General features: G+C 31.2%; 1 protein-coding gene across 14 annotated transcripts in view; it reads right to left on the bottom strand.

Annotated features, from left to right (window-relative positions):
- The window catches only part of LOC127706342 (trichohyalin-like), an 80986-nt gene that overhangs the window by 4567 nt on the left and 62954 nt on the right, over positions 1-13465 (bottom strand). For 13 of the 14 annotated variants that reach the window (XM_052210895.1, XM_052210896.1, XM_052210894.1 and 10 more), the window contains 5 exons: positions 8739-8831; positions 8049-8193; positions 2194-2294; positions 1501-1544; positions 282-323 (listed from right to left, as the gene is read on the bottom strand). In XM_052210895.1, coding sequence (XP_052066855.1) covers positions 282-323; positions 1501-1544; positions 2194-2294; positions 8049-8193; positions 8739-8831 — 425 coding nt within the window. Of the gene's footprint in view, positions 1-281; positions 324-1500; positions 1545-2193; positions 2295-6559; positions 6681-8048; positions 8194-8738; positions 8832-13465 lie in introns of all 14 variants that reach the window. The other variant, XM_052210899.1, reaches the window with a different exon arrangement.

Genomic DNA, 13465 nt, shown 5'->3' with positions numbered 1-13465 from the left:
TTGTCATCTCTTATTTTTGTCCATTAAAGGAATACAGTTCATCACTTTTATAAATATGGACTGGTATTCATGCTTTTGATATTATATGCAAACACTGTGAACTGGTTGAAGCTAATTACTTTTTCAATCTTTTGAAATATCATTTGGCTAGTCATCATAAAAGCATAATAATATCACCACCAGGCATTGTTAGTTATGTGTTTAGGCATTACCTACTTTTTATTTAGCATAATCACAAAGATTTTGAAGGATTATAACATAACAAATATACTTTTACTTACTTGCTTTCTGTTTTGTTGACTTTCTTTAAGACTGGTTTAGCGCTGGAAAGAAAAAATAATTTTTCTGTTACATTTATGTAGTAGGAAACATACTCTTAAATTCAAAAATATATCATTAGTCAGTATTCAGCCAAAGTTATACCAAGGCCTTAATATAATTTAATGTAGTGTCTTTTTAAATAAACTGGCCTTTTGGTTGTTTTAATGTTTGTTAAAGTTAAACAATTTTGTGTTGTCAGACAATAAATGGGAATGTACAAGCTCACTAGTTATTTATAAAAAATATATATAAATATAAAAATGACCTAAAAAATGTTAGACAGTTATTAAAGATTGATTGATTGATTTTTGGTGTTTAAGTCACTTTCAGAACTATTGGATATTTTGTGGCAGCGAGTTTTTATTTTTTGGAGGGAGCTCAGTGCCGACAAGCATGTGATACAGTAGTGAACTACATAGACCACATACCTGCCAACTTTTCAAAATCTCTATGGGGGATTTTAAGCGCAAGAGGACTTTATGTTTCTCTTGTATTGTCTTAATCTACTACTATATTGTTTGAATGAGTATATATGTGCTTAAATACCCTTATAACTCATTTGAATACCTGTTTTGAGGTGTTCTGTTTATATAATAAAGAATTTCAAAATTCAGGTCAACACCTCTCATGGGGGATATCCCCCATAAATCGGGATAGTTGGCAGGTCTGAGACCACTCTGCAAGCAAGGCTCACAAGTAATCATAGAGTACTGAATTCTGATCATTGCAAGTTCTTTAAATCATTATTGACAACTATTAAGATGATCAACACCAATAGAAAAGCTGTGTATCTGATATACAGTGAAACCTGCTATAAAGGTAAGGTCTATTTAGTGTGTTGCCTTTCTTATAAGGTCAGTTTTTGCTGGTCCAAAGGATGACATATATACACATGTTTATTAACAAGTTTTTATGTGATTGTTGTCTCTATTACAACCATTCCATTTTCTTTTGACAAAAATTTGATAGCTTAGATGCTGACCACAAAGAAGACACCAAAACAAACTGTGATGTGAAAGTAATTTGAATATTACCATTTACTCCAACAGAAATAGGATACCAGGACACAATATTTGTATACTATACAAATAAAGCTCAAGTTTATTTGTACAACTGTATTTGTATTGTAAAATGGCAGTGTGCAGGATAGTTTTTAATCATAACTTATAAGATACTTACAATTTTCCCTTAGAATCGTTTACTTTTAATGTTAATGTGATAATCTGCAATAAAACGAAACTAATAAAAGCATGTTGAAATATAAACATTAGGTTGTTAAAGGATAAAAGAAGACAGGAAACCTTATAGCAGTAAAATATTTGACTGGCTCTTCTTGGACGTAATTCAGAATCAAATAAGATATCTTTTTTTTTTTTTATTTTGTGTACTTGGTTTACTGTCTAATTGAGGTTTACTCCAATTTTATTTTAATCATTGACAAAAACTACAGTTTACCTTGCTGAGAGAAATGTATACCATTAGTATATTATCCCAATTTTTCTCTGATCCTTTGTGAAAATTGTTTTTTATACTGTTGCTAGTTTGCTTTCCAAATTGATATTTAACCTTCTCCATTTACTATTATCATCAAATAATCTGATTTGTCTAATGCTACATCATTAATGTAACCGTAAGATGAATTAAAATAATCATTAATAAGTCACAAAAAGTGTGGCATTATGCAAATGACACTGTTTAGATCTCCTGATTGGTCCTGACTTCATTTACAAATACTCTAAAACTGCACAATTCAAATGAATTTTCAAATTAGTCCATTTCATTTAACAACCAGTCAATTGAATTTCTAAATAGGTTCATTCCATAAAAATAAGCAGTCTCCAAACTATACAAAGATTTTTAATTGTAACTTACCTCTTGATCTTGTTTTCTGATTTTCACCTCCCAGTCATACACTTCCTCTTCTAGTTTAGATAATTGTTGATGTAATTGTTTACATAGTTTTACCAGATCACCTTCAATGGAAAAAATATGTATGTTAATTCATAAATCTTTAATCAAAACACAGCAATTATAATTTATTTCATGATTTAAATACTGTAAATTCAGAAATTATTGCGAGGTTTTTATTCATGAGAATAATGCGACTGGGTGAGTATTGCAATAACATGAACTTGCATTTTGATATCTGATATGTGTTTGCTGAAATTGTAATACTGTAGATTCGTTTATTTTCGTGGATTGAGGAAAACTTGCATTTTCATGGATATTTGATTTCGTGGTTTTGCAAATCTCTGCATACAAAGCCCATAGAAAATTTGTAATTTGTTGAACATTTGAATTTGTGGTTCACCTGTACTCACGAAAATTGGTATCCAACAATGAAATCACAGTAATTAAACTTCCATTTTTGTCTTTTCTTCAAAAATTGTAATAATAAGTGCACCCAATAATTTCTGAATTTACAGTAAACTGCATAAGTATATGCCAACATTTGATTCAGATTTATGTCATGTGGTCCAATTTTCAAAAGGCTTTTAAATACAGGAGGACACAAATATTGTTAAATAATTTAATTTTGGATGTAACACGTCTTTGGATTGGCTGAAAGTGTTTTGTCTATCAGCTCATAGACATAATTTTGTCATGTGACCATGACGTTACCAACGTTTTTTTTCAAAATTTACTCCTTAAAAATGGAATTAAGAATTAAATTATAAGGAATGACTGTAATATTTTTTCTGTCTATTCGAAATAACCAAAAAAATGTGGTCACTTTTAAGTGCACCACATTTTTGATGTTATTTAGAATAGACAGAAAAAATATTACAGTCATTCCTTAAATAAAAAAAAAAAAATGGTGTATGGCTTCTTTGCTATGAATTCTGTAAAAAAAAATTAAATTTGAGTCAAATAACAGAACAGTATTCTTTTATTTAATTTTTGCTGATCTAAAAGATTTAACTTTCAAATAATAAAATAACTAAACTATTCTAAATATAAATAAGATGTGGTATAAGTGCCAATGAGACAACTCTCCATCCAAGTCACAATGTGTAAAAAGTTAACAAATGCCTGATGAGATTTTGAGAAATTGACCTCTGTATATTTTGTCATATCAATGTCCCATACATTTGCCAGAAGACTTTTAACCTTTGGGAAAGCCATGGCTAATAATGACACTATAACAAAACTTTTTCAGTTCTAATGAAAGGAAATACTAGTACAACACAATGGTCTTATAAACAATGCTAACTACCCCTTGTTGTTCAATTTCACTTCATGGATCTTTAAAGGATTGATTTATTTTCTTTATGTTAAAGAACACTGAGTGGCTATAGTAATGGTTCTATTCCTAAGACAGGCACTGTCAAATATTTTTGGTAATTGTTAAAAAGAATTTGATCTTATTCTGCCCCTACAGCCCATTTTGAATCTTAATAATTTGTATGATGTTTTAAGTACATGTACTTTAATAAAGACATTACCATCATAAATAAAAAAAAGTTTTTACAAATAAAAATCTTTTAAGTATCAAATGAAATAAAAAATATCACCAGTAGAATATTAACAAAACAATTTAGAAAACAACAGCACACAGAGAGAAAAGAAAAGAAAAAATGTTAGAAAAAAACAGAAATTAAAACAAATTATAAATACTTAATGTTTGATGAAAACCTAATTGTGAATAGCATAGTGTCAATTGATGAGAAGAAATAATGCCAAGCAGATAAAACATTATGATGTAATCTATGATGGACTGATAAAAAATGAAAGAAAATAAGAAAATGCTTCTGGATAGTAAGAACAGGAAAAAGTAAACAAAAGAAATATTTCAAGTACACAAGAAAACACATTCTTGCAGACCTGCCAACTTTTCGGATTAAAGAGGGGTTTCCGCCATAAAAGGTGTTGACCTAAATCTTGAAATTCTCTATTGTATAAACTGATTACATCAAACAGGCATTCAAAGAAGTTCAAATGCCATTTAAACACAACACACTCATCCAAAACTATAGAATAGAAAAACACTAATGACATGTATAAGAGATGCATCAGGCTCTCTTACCAAATTGAGAGGCGAAAAAAACACCAAAGGAATATTCAAAATCATAAGTCAAAAACAAACTGACAATGCCACAGCTAAAAAAGGACCAAAAGACAACAACAGTCCACAACAAACAACATAGAAAACTAAAAACTGAGCAACATGAACCCCACCAAAAACTGGAGGTAATCTCAGCTGTTCCAGACGGGTAAGCAGATCCTGTGCTTTCAACCACCCTTTTAGATCATAAGATGTATTTTTGAAGAAAAACATTATAAAGTTACAGAAATAAAAAGTCCTCACAATATGAAGACAAATAAAAAACTGTAACCAAAGCGTTTGCTTTGAATTTTAATATCAAGAAATGGGTTTCTTAATTCAGAGGTAAAATGTGAGTAACTTCATTTAACATAAAGCAAAATAGCACATCTCTGATTTGAAAATGATATTTTGACAGCTTAGGAAATAATTTATAAATTTTATAACATACCACATGACCACATGTCAAATATTTTGAAAACAGGAAAGTTTGATTACTTAAAGTGGCACAAAACCAGCAAAGACTTTTGATAACATAACTGAACTTCAATCAATGCAGAGCAGGGAAAACATAAGGTTGGGAAATATTTAATATAAACAAAAGTGCACATGCTGAAATATCTCGCCTTCTTTACTGACCATTGATCTTATGTTAATATTCCTAAATATAAAGCTTTACTACAACTTTCACATAAACTGAACATGATCCAAGAAAATGAGGTCAAGGCAGATAAACCAAACTGGAAATACATGTACACCTTACAATCATTCCATACACCAAATATGCTTTAAATATAGTTGACCTATTGCTCATAGTATCTAAGAAACAAAATTTAACCAGGAAAATTTAACATTGATCAATGAACCATGAAATTGAGGTCAAGTCAGATGAGCCCTGCCAGACAGACATGTACACCTTACAATCATTAAATGCTTTAAATATAGTTGACCTATTGCATATAGTATCTGAGAAACAAACTTAACCAGGAAACTTAAGACTGACCAATGAACCATGAAAATGAGGTCATGGTCAGATGATAACTGCCAGACAGATATATACACATTACAATCATTCCATATACCAAATATAGTATACCTATTGCTTATAGTATTAGAAAAACAGACCAAAAAACAAAAACTTAACATTGAGCAATGAACCGTAAAAATGAGGTCAAGGTCAAATAAAACATGCCAGACTGACATGTTCATCGTAAAATATTTTCATACACCAAATATAGTTGACCTATTGCATACAGTATTAGAAAAACAGACCAAAACACAAAACTTAACTTAAACCACTGAACCATGAAAATGAGGTCAAGGTCACATGACACCTGCAAGCTGGGCATGTACACCTTACAATCATTCCATACACCAAATATAGTAGACCTATTGCTTATAATATCTGAGATATGGACTTGACCACGAAAACTTAACCTTGATCGCTGATCCATGAAATGAGGTTGAGGTCAAGTGAAATCTGTCTGACGTGCATGAGGACCTTGCAAGGTACGCACATATCAAATATAGTTATCTTATTACTCATAATAAGAGAGAAATTCAGAATACTAAAAATCTTAACCTTTTTTTCAAGTAGTCACTGAACCATGAAAATGAGGTCAAGGACAATGGACATATGACATACGTCATAACATAAGGCATCTATATACAAAGTATAAAGGATCCAGTTCTTCTACCTTTCAAAATATTAAGATTTTATGAAGTTTGTTAATGCCGCTACCACCGGATCACTATCCCTATGTCGAGCTTTTTGTGACAATGTTTTTTGTGGTAATGATACACACTTTCAAAAAATTAAAGGCTGAAATTTTATTGGCCTTGATGTAATAAGTTCCAGAACAGAAAGTAAAAAGGAGGGTTGTCTGATCCTTGTAAGCAAGGCATGGTCACAAAATATGTATTTTAATCAGATTGGTTTAGACTGGATGGTTTGGTTCCATTACTGATTATGACTGCTTTTTCAAAAAGTACTGAGGATTCTTGTTGGATATGACTGACAAATTAAAAGGGATTGGGTTTTGGTATTTCAATGTATGACCATAATATCATAGAAAATATAAAAAGTACTAGAATGGAAACAGTGACTGTTAACAAAGTGAAAGTAGAAATAAAATGCTATAAACAGCAAGTAGAATTAAAGGGAAAACTTGGTCATGCAGCACAACAGTGTACCTTCAGCTTTTCCTTCAATACTTAAGTGACCAACACGCTCATTAATATATTTTTCTTTCTCTTCTGCTTTAGCTTTAGCCTCGTTACGAAGATCTTCTGCAGCTTTTTGCATAATAAGTTTCTAAAAATAAATGGCATATTTTCTAAAAATGATTTCAACGGCTTCTTTCATTCATGCAAATCTGTTGTGGTTGAAACAGTAATTTTCACTCATTTCAAAAACTTCATGCACCATCAACACAAGACTGCTAAGTCACACAAAAGACATACATCTTTTAAAAAACAAACAACAAAGGAATTGAACAAGGAAAATTAATATGAATAATCTATGTCAAACTGATATTGAAAATTAAAACATGTTCTATTTCAAGGCAAACATGCAATGCTTGTTAAAGGAATGCAGAAGTAAAAAAGGGCTATTAAAAAAAAAAAAAATTTGGTTTGGAAGGCACTCAAATCAACAATGGCACCACAAAGCAAACTATTCCCTTAAAAAAAACTGAATTCAAATGCATTCAACATTACTATTTTTTCCCTTCAATCTTTCACTAGATATGCAACAGACTTCTTTATGACATATATGTATATCATTCATGAAGAAAAATGGCCAAGTAATTTAACACTTAACCTGAATCTTTGAACTTGAATATCATCCTTCCCACACTGGAATAAGCTTATGATGAGTGATAAAGATTTTTCAAGCATTTAAGCCTCAACAATTTGGCAATGATTAGGTATTGACTTAAAGCCCTGTGCTTTGATCATAAATTTTTTTTATAAACCCTTAATTTTAGCTTTTATTTTGACCCCTCACCTGAAATCAATAGGAGTTATCTTCTGTTAATTAGTTTATATGGGTGGTCAATGTAAAAAAAAAGAGCCTTCAAACCCCATAATCAAACTTAGAATCTGATACCTCATACTATTTCATCAGAACGTATTTGTCTTTATTTTTATTTTCATGCAGTTTTCCTACCATTTCATGCAACTGACTGACTTGATAGATCTTAAGCCTAATAATAGCAAATCTAAATTGAACTCATGTGACATGAACACTTATTTCTAGAAGTTACTTGGTTCCCCTAAACTTTCAAATCATGAAGACCAGAGTTGAACTGATATCATGAATAGGGTCTTCATATCTCATTCAGCAAGGCTTTTTCTGACAATTTTCAGAAATAAATTTATGTTAAGAACAATGGCATCTTATCATTATCCTTATCTGTCTTCATCCATCACTGAATTGATTCAAAATTATAAGTTATTCAGGTGTTAAATCAAGTTTAAAATATTTTTATTTTGAATAAGTCATTATAATCAGGTTATTTCCCCTTTAAAATATGAAAGTTTATGCAACTTTTTTAAAATTAGCATTCACTAACCTTTAAAAAATCATTCAAATTAACACGTTCTTTGCCATTTTGGAAATTTTTTAGACAGAAAGATAATAACTTGATGCCCTCTGAGTGTACAAATACAATATGGCTACCTTTATCCATGCTGGCAAGGTCATGCAAATGGGTTATTCTTTGTTCTAAAATTCTGGTCTTTTCAGCATTCCAATGCTTTGATCCTTCTTCAATAAAAGTATAGTATGGATCATCGTCATCATCACTTGATGAATATTCATTGTCCTAAATAACATGCAAAATTATGCAAATGATTATGCATTCTCAGGGACAACATGCAAATACAAAATAATTGTTGTTATGAATGTTCAATATCTTCCTAAAGAGTTACAAACATGCAAAACGATAAGAATAGCCTAAATTGTATGTGGTTAAACTTATGGAATTCAAACATGTTATACTCATATTTGTGGTTTAAATATATGAATCATAACATACATGTCATCATGCAATAAATGTTTGTGGCATGTTCAAATACAATTGATACTACCAAATTAATTAAACAAGAGTATTTCTGATAATTTAAGGTCATTACAGCCTTTTCAAAATCTTTATGGATTAATATGATGCATTAAAACAAGTTTTATTGTAAGAAATATTCAAAAAAAAATTCATGTAAGAAAACATCATTTATGATTTAGCATATTTTGAGAACATTAGCGGTATGTATAAACACTATTATAACATAAATGAGCTGCACATTACTTTTCTTTATATCTGTATACATTGTATTTATAAATCAGCACATAAGAGCCTGTAAATGAACCTACTTTTAACATCTTTTTCTTCTCTGGAGAGAGACCACCCAGTCCCTTCCTCTTTCCCTTCTTCTTCTTTTGTTGTTCCTCCATTTGTCTGGCTGCCTGCCAACAAAAGGGGCATAATTCTTCACATAAAAATTATTTCAATGATATGCAGATATTTTATATCAAGTTTGATTCTTTTATTCTTATATTTTTTCTGATTTTTTCTGATTTTAATTTCCACTGATCTAAATACTCAAATATTGATTGATTTATTGTTGCTTAATTAATGTCCAGTGGCAATTATTTCATACCTATTCAGGATGACTCTAAAATTGAAATTGAAACAAATACTATATTTTGAACCATTTATAAGCCCCTGGGATTTTTTTTATAAGAAAGGGGCCTTAAATACCGATTATAATTATACAAGAATGTGCTTCGCCGAGCGCAGCTGGATACGACCGCAGAGGTCCAACCCTGAACAGTTGGGGCAAAAATAGACACAATATTCAAGCTTGATACAGGTCTGAATTTGGATTGTAATTAAATATTTGACACATTATAGGTTTCTGACACAGAATAAATGTAGTCAAAGAACTTGAAATTGGTTATATGATTTGAATTTATATTCAATTGAAGATTTCTTGCTGTTGTGCAATACACTGTGCTGTTGTGAATACTTAGTAAATCTGTTTTCAGACTATATACAAAAAATTAGCAAAATAAATTGTGACCCCCAATTATTTTTGTGGAAAATTGATAATTTCTTAAATCTTGAGGAAAAAAAATTGACCCCCCCCCCCCCCCCTCCAAAAAATTTTTTTTTTTTTAGCTCCCCCCCCCCTTCCAAAAAAAATAATATTTGAAGGAATTTTCTTTTTGTAAAATGTGGTACAAGTTTAAGAGACATCCATACACTTAAACACAAATTATTGTCTGAAAAAAATTTGTAAGGGTTCCGCGGAACCCAGTGTCTCGAACTTTTTTTGTTAATCGCAGGCTCAACAAAAATGAGGAAGTAAATCAATAAAAATATTCCTCTTGATACTATCTTTTGATTGTAAGAAGCTTCTGTCCAAGTTTGGTAAAAATCCAGGATAGTTTATGAATCTAATAATTGTTTAAAAACTTTAACTGCAGACTGAATGTAATGTTAACTGGAAGAAAACAAAATTTCCTTCTAGATACTAGCATTTGATCATTAACAAGCTTCTGTCCAAGTTTGGTACAAATCCAAAATAGTATAAGAAAGTTATTAAAATTTTAAAAACTTTAACCACAGAGCGAATGTGTTGTTTCCTGGCAGAAAATCTAAGTCCATTTAAAAGTAAATAAAATGCTCCGCAGGGCGCAGCTTGATACGACCGCAGAGGTCGAACCCTGAACAGTTGGGGGAAGTATGGACACAACATTCAAGCTTGATACAGCTTTGGATTTGGATTGTGATTAAATATTTGACACAGCATAGGTTTCTAACACAGATTGAATGTGGTCTAAGAACTTAAAAATTTTAAATTGGACATTCACCTATTATGGTCCAATATCCAAAATCTAAATACATGGTTAGATTCAGCATATCAAAGAACCCCAAGAATTCAATTTTTGATGAAATCAAACAAAGTTTAATTTTGGACCCTTTTGACCTCAATGTGGACAAAGTTGATAACGGGGCCCAAAAATCAAAAATCTAAATACATGGTTAGATTCAGCATATCAAAGAACCCCATATATTCAATTTTTGTTGAAATCAAACAAAGTTTAATTTTGGACCCCGATTTGGACCAACTTGAAAACTGGGCCCATAATCAAAAATCTAAATACATGTTTAGATTCAGCATATCAAAGAACCCTAAGAATTCAATTTTTGTTAAAATCAAACTAAGTTTAATTTTGGACCCTTTGGACCTTAATGTAGACCAATTTGAAAACGGAACCAAAAATTAAGAATCTAAATACACGGTTAGATTCGGCATATCAAAGAACCCCAATAATTCAATTTTTGATGAAATCAAACAAAGTTTAATTTTGGACCCTTTTGACCTCAATGTGGACAAAGTTGATAACGGGGCCCAAAAATCAAAAATCTAAATACATGGTTAGATTCAGCATATCAAAGAACCCCATATATTCAATTTTTGTTGAAATCAAACAAAGTTTAATTTTGGACCCCGATTTGGACCAACTTGAAAAATGGGCCCATAATCAAAAATCTAAATACATGTTTAGATTCAGCATATCAAAGAACCCTAAGAATTCAATTTTTGTTAAAATCAAACTAAGTTTAATTATGGACCCTTTGGACCTTAATGTAGACCAATTTGAAAACGGAACCAAAATTTAAGAATCTAAATACACAGATTCGGCATATCAAAGAACCCCAATAATTCAATTTTTGATGAAATCAAACAAAGTTTAATTTTGGACCCTTTGGACCTCAATGTGGACCAATTTAAAAACGGGGCCCAAAATCCAAAAACTAAATACACGGTTAGATTCAGCATATTAAAGAACCCCATGAAATCAAGAATAAAACCCCATTGAAATTGGTCAAGAAATAAGCAATTTATAGGAAGTATCTTCTTTTGCACAATCCTGTGCTATTAAATATTTCTTGCTATTGCGCAATACTGTACAATTGACAATTTCTTGCTATTGCACAATATTGTGCTATTGGATATTTCTTGCTATTGCGCAATACTGTGCAATTGAAGATTTCTTGCTATTGCGCAATACTGTGCAATTGAAGATTTCTTGCTATTGTGCAATACTGTGCAATTGAAAATTTCTTGCTATTGCACAATACTTATTATATAATAATTTACACATCCTGTTTGGTGTGTATCTCCTACCATATCATTTTTATTTGATTTTAATATAAATCAGAAATAACCAACTTAAAATGGAATATTTTAAAAGAAACAAAAAAGGAAAAAAAGAAAAAAAAGGAAAAAAAAATAAATCCCCCCCCAAAATTTTTTGAACCCCCATTATGATTCATCACCCCCAAACTCAATCCCAGCCTTCCCTTTGTGGTATGGTACCTTGCAGTACAATTTCAGAGAGATCCATACACTTGAACACAAGTTATTGTCTGGAAACTAGAAAAAAATGTGTTTTTTGGCCCCTTTTTGGCCCCAAATTCCTAAACGTTTAGGGCAATTACCCCCAAACTCAAACCCAGCTTTCCCTTTGTGATATGGAACCTTGTAGTACAATTTCAGAAAGATCCATACACTTACACACAAGTTATTGTCATGAAACTAGAAAAATGCTTGTTTTTTGCCCCTTTTTTGGCCCCTAATTCCTAAAATTTGGAGGCAATTACCCCCAAAATCAATCCCAGCATTCCTTTAGTGATATGGAACCTTGTGGTACAATGTCAGAGAGATCCATACACTAACACACAAGTTATGTCTGGAAGTTACAAAAATGCTTATTTTTGGCCCCTTTTTGGCCCCTAATTCCTTTACTGTTATTACCATAACCCCCAAAATCAATGCCAACCTTCCTTTTGTGGTATTGAACCTTGTGGTAAAATTTCATAAAGATCCATTAACTTAAACTAAAGTTAGAGTGCGAAAACCAATGTGTCTTCGGACGACGCTGGACGACGCCGGACGACGACGACGACGCCAACGTCATACCAATATACGACCACAAAATTTTTTTTGTGGTCGTATGAAAATGGAAAAAACGGATTTATTTTTTTTACAAAATTTCCTTCTAGATATTAGCTTTTGATCATAAACAAGCTTCTGTCCAAGTTTGGTACAAATCCAAAATAGTATAAGAAAGTTATTAAAATTTTAAAAACTTTAACCACAGAGTGAATGTGTTGTTTCCTGGCAGAAAATCTTAGTCCATATAAAAGTAAAATAAGGAAAAAATGGATTTATTTTTTTACAAAATTTACTTCTGGATACTATCTTATGATCATAAACAAGATTCTGTCCAAGTTTGGTACAAACCCAGGATAGTTTAAGAAAGTTATTAAAATTTTAAAAACTTTAACCACAGAGTGAATGTAATATTTCCCGGCAGAAAAACTAAGTCCATTTATAAGTAAAATACGGAAAAAATGGAATTTTATTTTTACAAAATTTACTTCTGGATACTATCTTATGATCATAAACAAGCTTCTGTCCAAGTTTGGTAGAAAATCAAGGATAGTTTAAGAAAGTTATTAAAATTTCAAAAACTTTAACCACAGAGTGAATATTTGTGGACGCCGCCGACGACAACGACGACGCCGCCGACGGAATGTAGGATCGCTATGTCTCACTTTTTCGACTAAAGTCAGGGCTCGACAACTAGAAAAATGCTTGTTTTGGCCCCTAATTCCTGAACGGTTGGGACCATCACCCCCAAAAACAATCCCAACCTTCCTTTTGTGGTATTGAACCTTTTGGTTAAATTTCATAGAGATCCATACACCTAAACTAAAGTTATTGTACGGAAACCAAATGTCTTTGGACGACGATGACGTGATAGCAATATATGAACGCAAATTTTTTGCGGTGGTATAAAAATATCAAGAGGAAACATTATTAAAGTGAGTTATCTAGAGTCTTATGTTTCTGACTTACTTATAGGAATCAAATCTTTTTTCTGACTGACAAACCAGATTTTTAAACAATACTTGAATCAAACTTGACAAAAGACTGTCATCTCAGAAAAGTCTTCAATGAATCAAATAATATATGTGTACTTATGTAATAAAGAAAGCTATACCTTTGTCTACCTTTGAAATA

This window comes from Mytilus californianus, unplaced genomic scaffold (genome assembly GCF_021869535.1).
Source record: "Mytilus californianus isolate M0D057914Y unplaced genomic scaffold, xbMytCali1.0.p SCAF_6, whole genome shotgun sequence".
In the NCBI taxonomy this organism is placed as follows: Eukaryota; Metazoa; Mollusca; class Bivalvia; order Mytilida; family Mytilidae; genus Mytilus; species Mytilus californianus.
The sequence above is the reverse complement of the archived record's forward strand: the minus strand, read 5'-3'. Positions and strand labels throughout refer to the sequence as shown.